Genomic DNA, 21,233 nt, shown 5'->3' with positions numbered 1-21,233 from the left:
GAGCGCGGCGGCGTGCGCGGGGGCAGAGAGAAGGGGGCCGCTGGGCCCGGGCGCTCGCCGGACGCCGGCAGGTACCATCACTGCCCACGGGGGAGGAGGCGGCGCCGGCGCTCGGGCGTCCACCCCGGAGCGAGGGCCCGGGGGAGAAACTAGGCCGGCAGTTAAGCTTGCTCCCCGCCGCCCGCGCCGTCTCCCCGGGGCTAACCTCCCCCGGCCCCCTGTGCTCCCCGCGCTCCCGGTCGGGGGAGAGCGTGGTCTCCTGGCGGCCGTCGCTGTAGCCCGGCCGGGGAGCCCGGAGGAAGCGGGGGAGTCCCCGCCCACGGCCCCCTCCTCTCTGCCCTCCCGCCGCCGCCGCCTCGGAGCTGCTGCAGTCCGGCTTCCAGTCCGAGCGGGGGGCGCGGCGGCGGCGGCGACGGCTGGGGAGCGGCTGTGGGCTCGGCGGGGACCGCGCCGCCGCCCCCGTGAGTTATTCTCACGTCCCCCGGGGCTCGCTGCCGCCCCCGCCGGCGCCAAGAGTCCGGCCCGGGCCCAACTCCCTCACGGGTCCCCCGGCGGCGGCGGCGGCGGCGGCGGCGGCGGCGGCGGCAGAGCCCACCGCTCGGGCCCCGATGAGTAACTCCAGGAATAACCGGGTGATGGTGGAAGGGGTCGGGGCCCGAGTGGTGCGCGGCCCGGACTGGAAGTGGGGGAAGCAGGACGGCGGCGAGGGCCATGTGGGCACGGTCCGGAGCTTCGAGAGCCCCGAGGAGGTGGTGGTGGTGTGGGACAACGGCACCGCCGCCAACTACCGCTGCTCCGGGGCCTACGACCTGCGTATCCTGGACAGCGCGCCCACGGGTAAGCGGCGGCCACCTGGCCCGGGGCCTGCGCGCGTGGGGGCAGGGGCGAGGCGGGGTGCGGGGGCGTCGGGCGGCCTGGGAGAAGCCCGCGGTGGAACGCCTACCGTGCAGCGCCTGGCTGGAGGGAGCGGAGAAGGAGCCAAAGGGAATTTTAGGTTCAATACCTGGTAAACAAAAAGTTGCAAAAAAGATCCCTCTTCTCTTCCCTCCGTCCCATCCCCAAGGGAAATGATGGCTGCACCATCACGGGGATGCTTTCAAGCCTGGAAGGCACAAAGCACCGGGAAGACCACAGACACTTCCCCTCCTCCTTCTTCTCTAGGGAAGGGGTCTGGAGAGGCCTGTCTAATAAGCCATTGAAATTAATCAGCCACCGAGTGATGAGTGTCTGAAGGGAGGCTTGCCTTGCCATATGGTGTTTAGTTGACCGGTTACAATTGCCGAGGGGCCGTTGGTACCTCGGATTTGTTGCGATACCCTTTTTTCCTCCTCATCTAACACATAGAAAGACTTGGAGTTCAGTAGCTGAATGCTGCTACTTAGTACCCTGTGGAATGATTTTTCATTTTAATTGTTTCGTTGTATATCTTTATACCAATAGAGGGAAAAACAGCCTAAGCTGTTGAACCCTTTCTTTGTGTTAAATACTCTTTTCAAGTGGAAGATAGGTATAGGGGACACCTGATATCTTTTAACATCTCAGTTCATTTGTAAGGTTATGTCAGAGACTTATCCATTAACACAGCAATGAGTCAGTGTCCTTCTTGATTCACCAAATTTCAGGGAACTGTTTGCTATTGACTCTAGAATTTTTATATAATATGATAAACTGAAAGCTTGCTCTCAAAATAATTTAATCGAATTCATTTTCACATAGATTTATCCTTGGTACTCTGTTCAGTAGGAAATAGTTTCAAATTTAAAATTTGATAATTTTCGGAATGCTTAAATAAGCTATTTTTAAAGCTTTATGATTGAGTTCGGCAGAACCTAACAAATCCTGAAATGGGTACATAGTTATTGTTAGCACCAATAAAAAGGAAATTAACACAAGGCAATTCAATTTTTGAATAGATAATTCATAAAATTGTGTTTCTTTGCTGGCTTTTTAAACATTGCAGAGGATTTATGTGCAGGACCAACACGGTACAAAAAGGGGCCACCATTGTTATCAGTTTCTTGTGTGTTCTTACAGAATACTCATTGCAAGCATATGTATTAACGTATTGTAAATCTGCAACCCTTTTAAGGCCCAGTGGTAATAAATTACTATATTCTTTTCTGTGCTTTTGCTTCTTAACTTAATAGTACCTATTAGTGATTGTTCCATGTTTGCACATAGATGTCTGCCTTATTCTTTCACAGCTGCATAATATTACAGTGATTGGATGCAGTAATTTATTTAACCAGTGCTTTGTTGATGGGCATTTGTATTCTTTCAGGTTTTCTTATTACAGTGATGCATTGAATGAATCCTTGTACATATATCCTGTGCATGTGTACTGAGTACTTTGGAAGTGGAATTGCTGCATCAAAGAGTGCACATATTTAATATTTTGAGAGATGTTGACTAAATGCCTTGCGAAGACATTTTACCAATTTACCCTCCTACAACACTGTGTGGGGCATATTCCTGTTTCTGCACACTCTTAAAGTTTTATCCTGCTAGCTAAAGCTAAAGTTTGAGCTCAATAATTTGGAGGCATCTTGGGATCAGTAATTGTAGGTTTATGGGGAATTTTAAATATCTTTCCAGGGTAAAGGTAAAGTGTAACAAATCCTGTACTACAGCAATTTTTGAAGGGATATTCATGTTGTCTGTCTGTTTTCTAGTATGGAGTATATCTGTCGTGTAAATTGTTTTATTATCTTATGTAAAAACAGGTGTTTTTCAGAGGTTTAAAAATCTTAATTTACTTTACAGGATAATTTTACACATTATTTAATTTGTTGGTATGTATCAATTCATCTTGTTCATTTGATTCTGTTAGCAAACATTTTAAAAACACTTCTGCAGAAAATTAATGTTAAGCAAATAAAGCAAGAAAGTAAAGTTTCTTTAAAAAGAAAACGTATGGTATGTTAAAATGTAGAACAGTACTGTTTGTTGTTTAGGACAGGGTTTCTCAGTTTTGGCACTATTGCTGTTTTGGACCGATTAGATGATTCTTTGCTGGAAGGGGCTGTCCTGTGCACTGTGGCAGCATCCCTGGTCTCTACCCACTGGTTGCAGTTATGATAACCCAACATTTTTCAGACATTGCCAGGTATGATTGCTGCGGGTTGGTACTCATTGGTTTGGGGATATGTACATATGTGGTAAAAGTATACCAAAAAATAATAATAAATGCCAAGTTCAAGGGAGTGGATATCTTTACACTGAAGGAAGTGGAGTGTAGTAGTTTTTTGGGTAAGTTTTATGTCTTAAACTGGGTGGTGGTACATAGGTGTGTGTTATATTTTTATGCCTTTTGTATTCTTAAATTTCATAGTTAGTTTTAAAAAGTCTTGTAATATTTATCAGGACAACTGAGATTGCCTTTGGTTATTCATTCTTTGTTCCTTACTTGTTACCCACATTATATGAACAGAAAATTTATTGCAGTCTGTTTCGGAATTAAGAAATGGGTAGCTTTTAAAATAAAATTCTGTGAAACTTTCCTGAGAATTAAGGATTCTGGAATGGTTGAGTCATTTTGAATCTTTCTGATATTTCTATACTGTGTGTTGGAGATTTTGTCTGAGGGTTGTATGTGGGGTCTGTAACATTTTGGCACAGAAGCTTTTTTTTTTTTTTTCTTTCAGGTGACACATGATAAATTTGAATTTATGGTCTAGGATAGTCAAACCTTGAGAAGAGGAGCATTTAGTGTATATTTGAATGATATAACTTCTATCTTGTATCCAGATATATTTGGTTAATTTGTAGTGAGCAAGAAGATCGTGAAAATATATATGTTATTGGTGAATTAGTTTGGAGTTAATTTTGTGAAGTCTGTAATCAAGTAGGTATAGTTGACCTTTTATCATTTAGGTACTGATTTTATAGGATTTGGGGAGAAATGTGTTTTTACTTAATGCTTGTTTTTTGGTCACTTGACTACAGTGTTGTATTGTTACCAGAGAAAGAGTGGAGAAAATAAATGTGGGTTTCCTATTAAAGTTCTTTCTACCTTCCTGGGTATGGATAACGAAAGTTAGGAGTATAGATGATTAGGTTTATTTAAAACTAGCTGGTATTTTTGGTCCAGGCTGTTTGGGGGCAGTTCTTTGTACTTTTCTTCCACCCCTAGCAAAGAGTGCTTCTTAGGTCATTTGTGGACCAGCTCCTTAGACGTCATTATGCAATTGAAGGTCTAGAAGTGCTGACCCTGGATAAAAAGTGAAATGGATTAATAACCCTCAGCGTTGCCTTTCTGAGGCCTCCTGTTTCTTTTCTGATCTGTTTCTAGAAGTACAGGAGAAAAGAGTGTTATCAGGGGACAGAGTCTTAGGAAAAAACAGGACTTGTGTGAACAATGTTTGGGGAATAGGATGCCAGACCTGGAAAGGATGAGATTTTGTGAGAGGTTTTTTACTAATGGCATCTGTAAGGAAAACTTGATTTTCCTATAGATCCTATCTATTTTAAATACTTATGTAAAATGTCTTTTCCTTTTTATCTTCATCTGCTAAAACAATGTTTTAAGTGATGAAAGTCCATCTAGTTTTAATACTCCTTGTAAATTGCAGCTTGGTTGAACTGAGGACCTCAAGAAATCAACTTGAAGATCTCAAGAAATAGTTATCCCTCTGTCAGTACTTCTCAAACAGACAGTAAGCATGCAGATTAACTGGGAACCTTCAAAAATAGACATTCTCATTCAGTAGGTATGGGATTCAGCAAGAGTAGTTTAAAAGCGCCCAGGTGATGGAGATGATGCTGGCTCATGGACACACTTTGAATAGCAGGATGCTAAGTGACTGCTTGTCTTTTGAGATGTCCAGGCTCTTTGTTGTTTCCTTTTCCCCTCAACTGATTCCACGCCTTCATTGTTTGTTAGTAATATATGTCTTCAGTTTTGGAGACTGACATTATTGGGCAGGAAGAAGGGGAGGAAATAAAGGAACATGAAACAGCTTTCTTTTTTTTTTTTTAAAAAAAACTACTCTTTTTAAAAAATTTATTTATTTTATTTTATTTATTTTGGCTGTGTTGGGTCCTAGTTGCTGCGTGTAGGTTTTCTCTAGTTTCCACGAGAGGGGGGCTACTCTTCGTTGTGGTGCGCGGGCTTATTGCAGTGGCTTCTCTTGTTGCGGAGCATGGGCTCTAGGTGCGCGGGCTTCAGTAGTTGTGGCACCCGGGCTCAGTAGTTGTGGCTTGTGGGCTCTAGAGCGCAGGCTCAGTCGTTGGGATGCACAGGCTTAGTTGCTCCGCGGCATGTGGGATCTTCCCGGACCAGGGCTCAAACCCGAGTCCCCTGCATTGGCAGGCGGATTCTTAATCACTGTGCCACCAGGGAAGTCCCGAAACAGCTTTCTAATATATGTATTTGTTTGCAAATATAATGCTGTCTTAATATATATTTTCGTCCTAAACTTTACAGCCTTATCCCTCTGGTTGGATTAGGTACTGCTTTTGGATGTATTTCCCGGTAGCTGCCCACCAGGTTCTCTCTTCCACCTTCCTTAATTGCTAGGCAGTGTGATCACAGCGCACTCTGTGCTTCTGTCTACTGCCACAGGTATGCTGTGTTGTAATTGTCTTTTGCATGAGATTATTAGTTTGAGAGGAAGGAGTGTGTGTGTGTGTTCCTTGTATCTCCATTTTCTAGCAAAGCCATAGCTCTGGATGAATATTTTCTGAATAAAATGCTCTTTTCAAAGAACTTTGGACTCATTTGATCTGCGGTTAGGTAGATGTTATCCTAACACAGATAAAAGGGAACTAAGGCTTGGAGAGATGAAGAAACTTGTCCAGTCACAAAGCTGGTGAATGGCAGATGTAGGGATGAAAACTCAGTTCATTGCTTTTCCTCATCATTCTCTCTTCCATTTATAGTATAGTAGTTCAGAAATGATCACCATTTGTATTACTTTTCCTGAGGGAAAATTGATTAGGAAATTTAAATAATTTATTCTAGTCTGTGATATGGTTATTTGATTAACTTAATGTAACATTGTTGGAGATTAATGGTTTTTCTGTGTGTATCCAACATGACAGGTAGTTTATTACATGTAATTATCTTTAGCCTCCTTTAAGAAAACATTTTCAGTCCTGTGAAAGAGTTTTTGCAAAGTAATTGCTGTCAAAGCAAGTAATTGAGCTGCACATGAGGCTGTCAGATTCTCCATCTCAGCTGGTCAGCCTTTACTATATGGTATTGTTTTTTTGCTTTATTGGGGTTCTTCATCTTTTATGTTTTCTTTGTTCCAAACAGTGGCTCCAAGTCCCAGTCATCCTGCACTCTTGAAGCCAAGCTCTGCCCTTGGCAGAAGATGTGACATGGTCATGTCTCTAAACTATCAGATCTTACTGAAACTCACCTTGTTCATAAAGCTTCTTTTGTTTTATGAGAAAAATTGGCTTATTAATATTTATGTTTGTATGTGTGTGCTCAGGGGCAACATAGATACTTACATTACCTGGTGTGGGAGAAAATTTTCAATTAGAAGTTAGAAGCCAGCTAGCTAGCTTTTTCGTTTAGCAATGAAATAAATGGATTATATCAATTTAAATATAAATTTCCCTCTACCTTTGAAAATTTGATTTAATGTTAATAGTAAAGAGCTAATATCTATTCATACAGCTAAATCACAGCTAACCTGGGAAATACAAATTAAAAAAATAGATTTCACCCCATTCAGATTGATTAAAAGTCTAAAAATAGTATGCATTGGTAAAGAATATGGGGAAATCAGAACTCTCAAGTTACTGGTGGGATTGTAAATTAGTACAACTACTTTGAGAAGCAGTTTGGCAACATCTTGTAAATTAAAAAAAAAAAAATTCATGTATCCTGTAGTTGAGAAAATTTACTTCTAAATGTTATGTCACGAGATTCTCAAGCACACATCCATAAAGAGATATGTATAAAGAAATTCACTCTAGTCTTGTTTATAAAAGCAGTAATTTGAAATGACTGAAAATTTATATGTAAAGTATATTATGTTGCATGAGTCCCATACAATAAAATATTATCAGTTAAAATGAAAGAATTAGCCTATATTTACCAGATGTATGGTGAGTGAAAAAGTAGATTTCAAAGAGATACTGTAGATAATACTGTGTTTTTTATGTAAGTTTGGAAAAAGACTACAAGTTTTTTTTTATGGAAAATATATGTAGAAAAAGGATAAAGACTTAGACTGAAAGGATCTAACCTCAGGGTGGTATTTTGGTATTTTGCTTTTCATCTCATCAAATTATTGTTTTTCTTTTTCATGAGAGCAATGTGATTTTTCTTCATTGTTTTTGGAAATCTTGGTTTAGTATGTTAGTAAATCAAGTCTGATTCTAAATTGAGTTTGTTTCCATTCTTGATTTTGTTGGACGCATTAGCTCTCAGGAGACCTCACGAAGATAGACGATAGAGCCAAAGGGAAGAAGTGCATTTCTGATGTGTGCTTGCTGGTTATTAAGCTGTTGTCTCTTGCCTTCAGCTCACCCTCTGTGCTCCTACCCCTGAGGCTGGTCTGGGAGTCTGCACGTGGTATTTTTCCTTTGTCAGCTGGATCCCTGTTGGCTCTGCCAATAGGGGGCGCTGGATGGAGACTGGAAGGCTTGGGGGTGGGAAGGGATACACTCTTTCTTGTTTTGCTTGCTCTTCCTTCAGGTATCATTTCACTGAGCAGGATTTCAGTGTCAGTATTTGATTCCAGTTTGCTTATTTCCAACACCATCAGAAGTAGCCTGATGTGCGCCCCCCCCGCCCTGTGACCCTGGCACCTGCCAGTTGCAACCCCTCTTTAAAGGTCTGGATCCCAGCCCTATGAGACCCCTCCTTAAAACCTCTTCCTTTTTTTTTTTTTAATACGCCATGATTTATTATTTTTTTAAAATTTATTTACTTATTTTTATTTTTGGCTGCATTGGGTCTTTGTTGCTGCGCACGGGCTTTCTCTAGTTGTGGTGAGCGGGGGCTACTCTTTGTTGCAGTGTGCCTGCTTCTTATTGCAGTGGCTTCTCTTGTTGTGGAGCACAGGCTCTAGGCGCGTGGGTTTCAGTAGTTGCGGCTCGCGGGCTATAGAGCACGGGCTCAGTAGTTGTGGCACATGGGCTTAGTTGCTCTGGGGCATGTGGGATCTTTCCAGACCAGGGCTTGAACCCGTGTCCCCTGCATTGGCAGGCGGATTCTTAACCACTGCGCCACCAGGGAATTCCCCGCCTCTTACATTTTAGTAATACTATTTTTTCATTGTTTCCCCATTTCTAGAAGTGGTGTGGTTTCCTGTCTCCTGACTGGACCCTGATTAATACAGTGTGTTTACCAAATCTCAGTCTTATTTTTCTATCCCATTTATCAGTTAAGTAAACATTTTTATTGAAATTTAGCTAGTAATTTTCCATCTTTTCTGATGCTGATCAATTCTAACAAACGAATTGGACCGTGTTTCACTTTTACATTGTGAATAAATAAATTCAGAATCCACTGAATTTAAAATGAAATAAAAGTGATTTTCTTTTATGGATGCATATATTAGAGTTTATTGGTGATACACATTGTTTCAGCATTAAAGACCATATAATGATGGAAGTATCTCCAAATGTCAGTTTTCACCGTGCTTACTCTAGTTTCTTTTGGACTGCATTTATTTTCTTATTTATTGTCAGACATCACCTTTACCTGGAAGGGATAGATTAAATGGTATAATTTAAAAATATATGTATCTTCTAGGGAACACACCGTTAACAACCACTTTTCATTCCAGAAAAGGTGTGCAATTTGGGAGTACTTATTTTATTAAAAAAAAATGGAACTATTCTTAATTTTGACTCTCAAGCACTTTGTTGCAAGATAATCAACAACATGTTGTTTTGTATCATTAGGAGGTGCTCCACAAGACTGCTTAACTAGGCACAAAATAGGTGCAGCCCATTTTAATGTGCAAGAAGTGAGCAACAGTGTTATTTAGACCCTCACGCTGTCAAACTCCCACTCACCTTTAGTACACCTTGTATTCCATGTGTGATTTTTTTTCTTTTTTTTGTGGAGACCCACTGAGGGTGCTAATATCAGCTGAATAATGTACAATTAATAACCTAATTTCATTCATAGATTTTTAGCAAAATAGTAAATATAGGGAATTCCCTGGCAGTCCAGTGGTTGAGACTCTGAGCTTTCACTGCTGAGGGCCTGGGTTCAATCCCTGGTCAGGACCTAAGATCCCACAGCTGTGTGGTGTGGCCAAAAAAAAAAAAGGAAAAAAGAAAAATAGTGAATATAAAAGTATTAATGGAGGTCCACAACCCTTTATTCAGAATGCTTGGGACTGAATTTATAAACTTTTGTTAATGCCCACTTCCAGGTCCACAGCAGCACCCTGTCATCAGATACACCAATATTTCTGCAGGAAGCATATGAATGGTTATGCTAAGGGGGTAAATAAAGACTACACAGCCTCTTGTTTGTTCAGATCAGGATTTACCACTAAGTGAGTTTCCTGCTCATTTACAAAAAACTTAAGAGTTTTGGGATTTTGGAACAGATAAGAGATTGTGGGCTTATCTCTTTAATTTCAGAGGATCATCTTTTGTATTTCCTGGGTCACGTACTTCACTTTGAAAACCATTGCACTGTCATCAAGCAGGAGCTTATGCATTTTAAGTATCTGTAGGGAAATGGCTTTTTTAGAACACTCCTCCTTCTCCTAAGCCCATTTCTTTACTCATATACTTTCATATGTCCCCGTACCAATTTAGCTTGCCTTTTTTTATCATCATGTTTGCATTACAGCCATTAAACCACCTCCTCAGATGGAACTAGGAACACAGGAACAATTTCGATCTTTGCCCATAGATGAGCTCTATGTAAATAAGTTCTTGTGAAATAGTCTGGTACCTAAGTTATCTTTAAAACTTTGTTTCTGAGGGAAAATGGTTCTGAATTCTAAACAACCGGCTTTTAAATGAACTTGAAGAACGCAACTAAGATAAGGTGGGGTTTAAATTAATGGAGGAGATAATGGAACACAGCAGGTAGTCCAGACATTCATTTCTGGCTTTGGAGTGCCTTTGGGAGCATATTTACTTTTGTAGATGCTTGCTGTGGTTAGGGTTAGGTTATATTCTCTAAGCACACTCATGATAAGAGTATATAGCTTTCTCCTGGGGTGGATTTATCTTCTTGATGATAATTTTGTTCCGAAAAAATCAAGAAATGGGGTAGAAACGTTTTGATATTAAAACAAATCATTATTTGAATTTTGGGAGTTTTGCAGGGCTAGTGATAATAAATCATAAAAGTTTGAGATTGTAATATTTTACATTGTGGTGCCTTGCTCACCCCTCTTTCCCAGTCTCTTATCATGGAGTAGTGGAAAATGCACGAGCTTAGTAGGGAAGTCAAGGTATTTGTTCATTCTAGATTTTCTCACGTGGCCTCGTTAACTAGGGGAATGGACTAACATTTACTGAGCTCCCATCATGTGTCAGGAACTATACTAAGCTTTTTACATACTTTATCTCATTTAATCCTCATAAAAGTGTTGTTTGATAGCCTTCATTTTACTTAGGAGAAAACAGGCTATGAGAAATGAACTAATTTGCCCAAGATTTCATAAGTAATTGGTTGATGGTTGAGATTCAAATCTAGGTTTGTCAGTCTTTTTTTTCCCCCTACCTATAACATTAGTCTCTTTAAAACTTTAATTCTTCACCTGTAAAATGAAGTTGGAGTAGGTCAAGGTACACAGGTGTTTTGCTTGTAAAATGAAAAAATGAATTTTTATCTGTTAGGAAAAAAATAAAGTGGATAAAATTCTTATTTTTGTTTGACCTCATTAATTTTCTACTCTTGTGTAACAAGTGCTAAAAATAACAAATACATTACTAAAATTGCCAGTTGTATGCCTTATTTGATGCCTTGTTTCTTTTGTTGGGACTGTGTAAGGCATGATTGTAATTTTATTATGCAAGCTTATAATAAAGTAGAGTAGCAGAGGCTGCAAAAATGGATGAGAGAATAACTTGTCCAACAGAAAAGATATGATGAAAGAGTTCTAGATTTTGGGTGAGGCACTTTCAAAGACATCTCCTTAACTCATAACAGGAGTTGGTTGGAAGTAGATGGTGTTTCACTCTATAACACTTTTGAAATTAACTAAGAAGTAGATAATCTTTTCAATTTTAAAAATGTATCTCTTTGAGATTTATTTGAATATTAGAATAGGATTTAATAACTTATATTTTGAGTGCAGAAGGTTGAATGGGGAACATGATGCCCTAGATATGTAATTATTCTTCAAATAAAATCAGAGCTAAGTAGAGGGAAAAACCCTGGTAGGGTAAGAGCATAAGAGGCCAAGCTTTGTAATCAGACTCCTCACATGGGTTTGAATTTGAGCCTGCCACTTACTAACGTGTGACTTCATATCCTCAATTTCTTCATCTATAAATGAGGATAATAATGCCTACCTTTTGGTATTGCTGAGAAAGTTAATAAAATATATGTGAAGTACCTAGCTTGGTACCGATTTAAGTAGTGGTTAGTATTATTAATAATAACAATACTATTTTCACTAATTTACTGTTTCTCAAGAGTAAGGAATGTGGAGTACACCAACCAGCTGGCAGGTCACAAAGGCCTCACCCTCAGTAGGAATTTTAATTACATTTCAGCCAATTTCTAAACCATAAGTACTTTGATGGTTCAGGGAGAATAAGATGCATACTCTAGTTGGTTAACCCTCTTTAATCTCTGTAAACTTTTTGTCACATTGATTTGGGGTTAAAATTGAATGAATCCATAAATCAGAAATAGGAATTCTTGGTTGGTTGAGTGACATCAGCAAATGGTTATGCCACAATAAGTAATTGCTTTTAAACACTGGTTAATGACTTGTAAATTATTCTTTAAGGTTAGGTAAAATCTTTTAATTAGGGCAAAAGGTTAGAGGATTAACTAGGCACTGTACTGGTCTACTAGGAATGCTTATTTTTTATTTTAAAAATGTTTTAAAATTTCTTACATAGTATTTAAGATGTCCAAGTGGATAAGTGATTAATAAATAACTGAACCTATCTAGAAATAAAGCATTTCTAATGTTTAAAACACTCTCTGTACTTCTTCCCAATTTCATTCCCTTCCTCTCCTAAAGTAACCACTGTATAGAAATTAGTAATTCCCATGGGTTTCTTTACATTTATGCTGTGTTGTATATATCCGTAAACAGTGCATAATACTTTATTTGCAACATTCTGTATTCTTGAATAATTTTTAAAATTCAGCATTATGGTTGAAGGATTCATCCATGTTGAATTGTGTGGCTCTTGAGCGTTCATTTTAGGTATTCCATTGTATACCTAATACATATCTTCACTCTCTTGTTAATGAACATTTACATTGTTTACTTTTTCTTTTGCTCTTATACAAAGTGATAATTCACATATTCTTGTTCCATGTTTAAGTGCTTCACATAATGAACTGCTTGTAGTGAGAACCTTCTCTCTTTCAATCATTTCTTCTCTCTAGAAATTTAACATTTTACTTAAATAAATCAGTGCTTTATGAATTTGAGCTGTTTTTCTTGGCTCTTTTAAGAACTTGTGGTTATTGATCTTGACCATAGTGTTTTACTGGTCTCATAAAATTTGCCAACAAAAAGACTTAAGCTATGTAAATTCTCTAAGTTATTGAATTTAGGTGAGATGTCATTAAAATGTAGAGCAGATGGTCATTTGAGTATTAGAATGAGTCAAAAGCTATCATCAGGTGGTTCATTTAACGGTGGCAGATGTCTTCATAAAGCTTAGCAAAGGGAAAGAGTGTTAACTCTCTAGGGTGATATGGTATTCTGTAGGAAGGAGAAAAAGCATTCATGGGTTTAGTCAGGGAATTAAATTTTATTGAATTTTTAAGGAATAACTCTTGCCAGGGCTAAGGAGGTTTAGAATGGAAGGGAATGCTTTTAGTTGAGAATGAATTGGGTGGATGAAGTAAAGGGAAACAAAAAAGCTACCAGAGTGAGAGACCAGTAAAATGTTGGCCTTGTTCATTTAATCCTTTTTCCTTTTTTATGTTTTCTTTAAATGTCATCTTTTGTTTTAAAGTCAGTTAATTGCATTCTCATTAAAAATTCTGTACTGCTCATTTTGGTAGTGGAGTGGGTTGCTTTGTTTACTTTTTCCAATTCTCAGCATTAGTCTGTTTCACAGCTGTTCAGTAGCTTTGTTGGCATTTGAACTGTGGGAACCAAGAAAGGATTTGGATGTGCTTTTGTGTGCATTAGTGGTCTTCCTGAAGTATTCTTTAAAACCGTGAATTGTAGAAGTTTTTTATTTTTTTTTGACCAGTTATCACATTGTATGTTTAAATGGTTGCTTTTAAAGAAAGCCTGTACTCAGATTAAGAGCTCATGAATGTTATTGTATTTTGGAGAAAATGAACTTAGAGATGAAAAATATGTAAATAGGGGAACAGCTGAAAACTGGGCTTTTCCTTTTCTGGTCAAGTGAGGAGGTTGGGATACATTTTCCTTTTGCCTTTCATCAGTCAGCACTCATTTGTAGAGCTGTGCAGGTAAATTAGGATATACCTCTTAGTGTGTATTGGATACCCATTTGTTTAGTGTATTTGACTTTTTGTGATGGCATAGGAGACCTATTTTAGACCTGTTCAGAAACTTAACTACTGTGTGGACATTTACTGTTACTGCTATTTGACGTTAATTAGGATGTTTTTGGTCATGATGCTTTCCTGTGGTAAGACAAATTAGACTCTTAAGGCACGTGGCAATAAGGAGTGTACTTATTAGCTATATATTTTCTTTTCATAAGCACAGAATACTCAGTTAGGGTAAGGGTTAAAAGACGTAAAAACTTCTGAGTAGCAGTGTACCACATTGCTAAAGTAACTATTTGAAAGTTGGTTTCTGTAAGTACTTGGAGTTCCTCATGTTTTTGTTTATTTTTAGCTTTTATTTATAAGTGACATATACCAGCATTTCTGATGCTTATACTGCATATTAAATGCCCTTTCTCGCCCAGCTGCTTCCTAGAATTAATACATACCCAGTGTAGAAAACTTGGAAAACCCCAAAGGGCGATCCTGTCAAGCACATTTTGGGGGATATCTTTCTAGTTTTTCTGGGCACATGTGTTATATGTATAATGTAATTTATGTGCCAAAGTGCTCTATTGTAATTCTTTGCATACTGCTTTATAAAATAATAATACAGTTTACCATCTCAGTAGCATTTCTTCTACAACATGGTTTAATAACTGCATAGAATTTGTATGGATTACCTTAGTTTACACATAGATAGCCGCATCCCCATCTTTTCAACATGTTATGTTAAATTTTTATTTACTGCAAACAATTTAGTATCATGAGATGTACCTTTTAAATTTGAAGACAGGGTCCAAATCTTTTAAAGCATTTGAAACATTTTGCAAGTACCTTCCATAGAGATTGTATCAATTTCTGTTTCCCTCTCAGCAGTATGACTGGCTCTCTTGACACCATCTTCATGTACACTGACATATTATTTTTAATCTGTTCCAATTTAAGAGGATAAAGTTGGTATCTCTTGTTTTGTATTTTCTTTTTAAAATTATGAAATTAATATACTTATAATAAAACTAAACAATTGAAAAGTGTATATAGAAAAAATGTGAAGGTGCCCTCTCCTTCCTCATCTGTGTACCCTCAACTACTGTCAGCAGTTTGGAGGCGTTTCCAGGTTTTCTCTATTTATACACTTCTACATGTGTGTGTGACTTCTAGGTTTTGTGTCATGCTTAGAGAGACTTTACTCAGAACTGTAAAAGATGCTGTTCAACTGTTTTTTCTAGCACTTGTATGGTTTTCTTTTTTTCATATTTAGCTCTTTAATTTATCCATATTTTTGCTATGCTGTACTGCAGGGAACTGTAATTTAATAACGATTGTAACTTATTTTTAACTTGCTTTGTTCTAGTTGCAATGGTTACACAACAAATACCCCCAAACTTAGTGGTGTGAAACAGTTTCTATGCTCAGGGCTTCTACCCCTCAGGGATTTGGAGAGGCTCAGTGGGGAATGGCTTGCCTCTGCTCCACAGTATCTAGGGCCCCAGCTAGGAGAGTCAAACAGTGAAGGGGCTGCACAGCCAGGCTTCCTCGGGCATCTCTTGATACCTCTTTATGGCCTCGCCAAGTGGTCTCCGCTCTGTGGCAGCTTCAGGGTAGCCAGACTTAGTATGAAAGAGCTGCCAAGGCATGTGGGGGCATGAATCCTGAGGGGGAGGGAGAGACGTGGACAGACAGGTGGCACAGACGTCATATGGTGTCACTTCTGCCACCTTCTATTAACCAAGGCAGTTGCAGATGTCCCCCCAGGATCAGTGGGGAGGAAAACAGACCCGCCTCTTGATGGCCACTTGTCATTCATTGTCCTCTTGTCAGAAGAGCACTTGGGGTGGATATAGATCGGTGAGGCTTTCTTTGGAAAATACAATCTGCCACACCTTTCCTCCATTTTAAGTATATACTCGGTTTTCCAGGAATGTGCCTGATATAAAATGCATAAATAAAGCAGGGGTGTACCTGTATTTCAGTATTTAAATTGATGAATTAAAAAAAACCTCATATTGTGATTCTTGCTATTTCTTATTAAAAAGTGCAATTTTATGAAAATTTAAAATTCATTTTAGTAGGCTTGCATCAGACAATTATGACAGTTCTTCAAAATCTTTGTCTGTTGATAGGTTTTAGAATTTACCTTAAAAAATATATTTATGTGAGCTAGGATAATTTCTTTCTTAACTTTGTAGACTTTTGCTATTTGTGTTAGGAGATAATATCAGGAGTAATTACAAAATTATGTTTTCAAAGTGAACATTATAAGGAATGGTTATATATTGATTTAAAGCAAAATATAGCAAATTCTTAGTAACCCATGGGATGATTAGCCAGGTTATGGATTATTTGGTACTTAAAAAAAAAATCCTTCTGTGATTGAAAAACACCAAACAAATCCTTTTCTGTGTATTCATTTATACACCCCAAAAGGAAGAATAGATTTGGCCTTTTGATTTATATTGTAAAAGACTGAAGCATGCAATACTAGTGAACGCTGGTAGCTCTGAGTTGTGCAGCTATAAATTTGGTTTTTAATTTTAGTTTACAGTCTGTTAGACTAGAGTATAATTTCTTTTGGACCTATGGCTGATGATAATTTTCATGATTGATGCAGTCAGAATTAGCCATAGTTTAGAATGAGAAGTGGTGGATGAACTACTCTTGTGTAGGACTGTCTCACGTGGCAGTTGTGTCCTCTGTTGCTATTCTGGAGTGAAAACAATTAAAGGAACGGAGCGGGACAGGTACAGCTGCAGGGAAGCCATACACTTGGGGGAAAACCTGAGATAAAAGAGTAATTAGCAAATGGAGAGGGCGGGTAATTTGCTAAAATGGGGGTAATCCACACATGAATAATTGAATATTTTCTGTATGCAGTCTCTGGGAAATTGAGAAATTTATTGAGTTCTTTAATTTTTGTATAAGTATTGCTGAATTTGCCTGGGGTATGTGATGACTTTGATCATTAAATTATTTAAATAGATGACTAGTACATTTAATATATCTATATTAAGATTAAATTAATTGCAGTATAATTCTTTATACTTACTTTTATGCTAATGCCTTTCAGAGTATGTTTACCTCTATTATATCACTTTAGCTTCACAGTGTCCCTTTCCATATTGTCTTAGTCTGCTTGGGATGCCATAACAATCTACCACAGACTGGCTGATTTAAACAACAGGAATTTATTTCTCACAGTACTAGAGGCTGGGTAGTCCAAGTTCAGGGGGGTGGCCACTTCGGTTCCCTATTGAGGGCTCTCTCCTTGGCTTGCAGATAGCTGCCTTCTTGCTTTGTTTTCACATGACAGAGAAAGAGAGAGAGAGAGACACTTTGGTCTCTCTTCCTCTTCTTAGAAAGACACTAATCCCATCATGGGAGTCCCACCCTCATTGCCTCATCTAAACCTAATTACCTCCCAAAGGCCTTATCTCCAAATATCATCACATTGGAGGTTAGGGATTTTGGGGGGAACCTCCCAGTCCATAACATCTATGAAAGGAAGTATTTTCTCAATTTATAGATGAGAATATTGGTCCCAGAGTAGTTTAAAAAGCTTGATTCTGAACATTACCTGGCCAGTAAGTTATGTAAGTAGTTTCTGAAATCGCATACCTTTGTTTTCCCCATTTAATGCAACAATTTTAAATATACAGATCAGAAATTATGTTTTATCTTATTATCTCCCAGCATGACTCTAAAATTTATCTCTAAGTCTCTGACTATATTTCATAATCCTGCCAAACAAAGCTGCTCCTGGTTCATTGAACATACTCTGTGCTCTTCTGAGGTTTCTTTCTTCCTTTGAAAGGTCTACTCATCCACCATTTCTAAAAAACGTTTCCTGATTCTTTTTTTTTTTTTTTTTTTGATTTAGTTTCTTGAATGAGTTTCTCAGTGGAGCCCTGAGCTTGCATTATTTGATAAGCATGTGCTTATTTATGTTTTTGTTGGTGGCTCCCTTTCTGTTTTTTAAGGGAGCAGTTCTAGGTTTCAGTGTATTGTGCTGTTTGTTCCTAAATATCTCTAATACTTATCTATTTGTATTCTCTTTAATGATCTTTATACTTTTTTTTGTTTTTTTTGTTACCTTCTACATCTTTTATTTTCTAACCCATAGCCACCAAGACCTAAATCTCTCTTGACTCTATTTCTCTCCACTTCCACTATCATCACCCTGGCTTAAACTACCATTATCTCACCTGGACTGCTGTGTAAGCTTCTTAGGACTTGACTTTGTTTCTCTAGCCCCTTTTACTTTCTTCCTTTCTGTTCTTCCTACCATAGCAAGAGTGATATTTGAAAGCAGCAGAGGGCCTGCCCACAGTAGCAGTAAAGAAATAGTTACTGAATGAATCAGTAGGTACTGATGTCTGCTGTCTTCTCTGTCTCTACAATCAAGCATTTGTGTGGTAGGAGACTGCAGAAGGATTGCACGCAAAACATATTTGGTGTTGGTGTCATGCTCTTTTGTAGTTTACTAGACATCCCAACTTCCTTTCAATGTTCATTCTTCCTCCTTCCCTCCCTCCCTTTTTTCTTCTTAACCATCTCAGCGAGGGCACTTTATTTAGAATCTGGTTACCTTACTCATAGGGATTTTAAACCGGGATATAGAAAATGAATTATGTAGGATTTTTCCCCTTACCAGGAAGTAGCAATAGTGTATTAGTTCTTGCAGAGTTTAGCTACAGTATTACTACTACTGTATTCAAGTTCTTGCGTGTACTTCACATTCTCATTTTGTTCTTAGAACATACCTTTCCTTTAAAGAACATATTACCTCCTCCAAAGGAAGTTGAGGTTCTGAGAACTAAAATGACTCATTTCATTTTTTAATTATTGAACATCTCTAAACTTACACACAATAGAAAATAGTATAATGAACCCCCATGTTACCTGTTAACCAACTTCAACACGAGCAATCTTGTTTCATCTAAACCCACCTTACTTCCCCTCCCTCTCCACCAATTATTTTGAAATAAATACTGTTGTTTTATATGTAAGTACTTCAGTTAAAATGACTTTTTCTTGGACACAGAGATAGCTATTGACAGAGCCAGAACTTGATCTAGGGGAGTGTCAGTATTGTACAGACAACTTAGCCCTTGCTTGTAGTTCAACATTGGGCATGACCATACAGCATGTGTCATGAAATAGTGACACTGATGTTCACAGGCCACACATTGTTTTAAAAAACTCCTAGTTTTAATTTATTGAACACGTGATCTTAATAGAATAGTAAAGGAACATTATTCCCCAATCTTATTACCCTACAATGTCAGTTATTTTTATTAATTTATAGTGGTACTTTTATAGTTCTAACATCTATCTCATCTATCCATGTGAACATTTTTAGTATAGGTTATATTACCAAGTGCTTGTTTTCTTTTTCTAGTGTTAATTTCTTCTTGTTCTTTAAGGAAAAAAGAAAACCCATGACAAACTCAAGTTTGTTTCCCAAACTGGGAAACTTGCTTGCTAATCATTGTCTAAAGTTTATTGTTGATGGGGAAAATGTTGTCAATATGTAGGGATAAATGCTAAAGTTAATTGATAGTTTGTTTCTGATATCATGAGGATAAAACTGTCTTTTCTTTTGGAATTTTTACCTGGAGAATAGGTTCACATTCCTCAAAAGATTTTTGTGTGTTTGAAGTCTGAAACATCTACTTGGTGATAAAGGATTCTTCTTTCTTTCTCTGGATTGAACCTAAATTTCAGTTTGTGGATGAGAGCAAGGAAAGTGCTACTGAGAAGTGTTCTTACTAATGAAAAAAGAAGGGATAGAAAATATTTAGTCTATAATTTGTACTGGTTAAAATATTCGCAATCTGTTATCTTGAAACTATATATGGTACATTTGAAATATTATTTCTTTATTGAACTATTTTGTAAAATGCTGTGTTCTTATTTTTTCCCTTAGGGAGTAATATTCAAGTAAATAATACTTGAAATTAATGTAAGCATGTATCCTTGTTTTAATAGGCATCAAGCATGATGGAACCATGTGTGATACCTGCCGCCAGCAACCAATCATTGGCATTCGATGGAAATGTGCGGAGTGTACAAATTATGATTTGTGCACAGTTTGTTATCATGGAGATAAACATCATTTAAGGCATCGCTTTTATAGAATTACTACACCAGGAAGTGAGCGGTATGGCAATCCATTTTTTTTTTCAATTGCAATTCCTTGTTTCTATTGAATTTTTTATACCATTCAGCATTAAAAATAGGATCAGGAAATAGCTTCTGACAGCTGGTTTAGTCAAGAAGTAGCAATTACCAGGCTAGATGTGGACCAGGCCTACCACATAGCGAGAAAAGAGCTCTGAGAAGATAGAGATACATGTATTTTTCCAGGATAATCTGAGCTGTTCTTTCTCTAGTGTAGAGACTTGGCACTGCTCAGTGTTTGGAAATGAAAGGGTGGCCCAAGGGAGGCTGATTGTTTTCTCTGTATGCATTCTATCTTGTGAACACTAGAGCCTATTTATTGAATCAAGAGACATTTATTAAGACTACAGAGCATTAAGACTATACTTGTGTAAGTTTGAAGATTAATAAGACATGTTATTCTTAAGGAGTTTACAAATTAAGGTATTATTTGATCAACAATGATTATCATGTGATGTTTCAGACTGTATATAGAGATGCGTATTAAGTGTCTTAGGAGCAAAGAGAGAAGAGTGTTAATTCTGAATGGGTGCAGAGTTTCAGGTGATTGAGTATTCTCATGTAGCTATGACTAATGCATAGGAGCAAGAATCAAGTCAGTGACAAGGAGGCAGCGGGAGTAATAGGAAAATGGATTTTTGTGTCAGACTGTCCTGGTTCAGATCCTGGTCCTGCCATTTATTAAGTGAGTAACTTTCAACAGATTATTTATTTTTGTCTTTTGCTTACAATTTTTAAAGTTAGGGTGTAGTAAAGATATTCTGAAAATGAATAGAATAATGAGATAAAAGCAGAGCAGAAGAAAAAACCCTGAATCTTTTTGACTTTTAGGAATGAGAAGGATGTAGAAGAATAAGGGATAGAAGGCCTTGGAAAACCATGCTTGTCTAGATAGTTGAGTATAGAATCTTTTTCAAGGTCTGTAGTTTCTTGTAGGTATGCACTACTTTAGAGACAGTTTAGTGTAGGTCAAATCCAGGCCACAGATGTATTTTACTTGACTTACGCAGTGATCTAAATTTTTGAACAATTGCTAACCTTTTAAAACCGGGTGATTTCACAGAAAAATCAGGTTTATGAATTCTAACCCTATTCTGCTCCCCCACCCTCCAAAGACTGTCAACACAGGGCCTGCATTTGTTCCTGGCAGCAGTTGGCTGAAGCACAGGAACACCTGTACCCTTTAGACAGATCATACTCTGGAGTTCACCAAAGTCCCTACCACTCCCTATTGTTTTCCCCAGCCTGAGGTCAAGTGCCATTTGCCATTTGTCATTGCTGTGGTGCTGTCTTTCTTAGGCCCTCATTTGTAGTACTTGCCTGACAGTTGTAGGGTTTTGAATTTGCCACCTCTAAAGTAGTGAAGAGTGTGGTGATACCCTGAAGTGCTTAGACTGGATTCATGTGTTGATTCCATTCCAGTTTAACTTTTGTGACCTTGGGCAAATTA

At 38.2% G+C, this 21,233-nt stretch overlaps 1 protein-coding gene across 1 annotated transcript in view; it reads left to right on the top strand.

The window, feature by feature from the left end:
• The first annotated feature begins 513 nt into the window (after positions 1–513).
• Positions 514–21,233, top strand: part of MIB1 (MIB E3 ubiquitin protein ligase 1) — a 112,189-nt gene continuing 91,469 nt past the window's right edge. The window contains exons 1-2 of the mRNA XM_061169637.1: positions 514–837; positions 19,592–19,763. Of these exons, the coding sequence (XP_061025620.1) occupies positions 609–837; positions 19,592–19,763 (401 nt within the window). The 5' untranslated portion in view covers positions 514–608. The remainder of the gene's footprint in view (positions 838–19,591; positions 19,764–21,233) is intronic.

This window comes from Eubalaena glacialis, chromosome 15 (assembly GCF_028564815.1).
Source record: "Eubalaena glacialis isolate mEubGla1 chromosome 15, mEubGla1.1.hap2.+ XY, whole genome shotgun sequence".
In the NCBI taxonomy this organism is placed as follows: domain Eukaryota; kingdom Metazoa; phylum Chordata; class Mammalia; order Artiodactyla; family Balaenidae; genus Eubalaena; species Eubalaena glacialis.
This window is presented reverse-complemented; position numbering and strand designations above follow the sequence as displayed.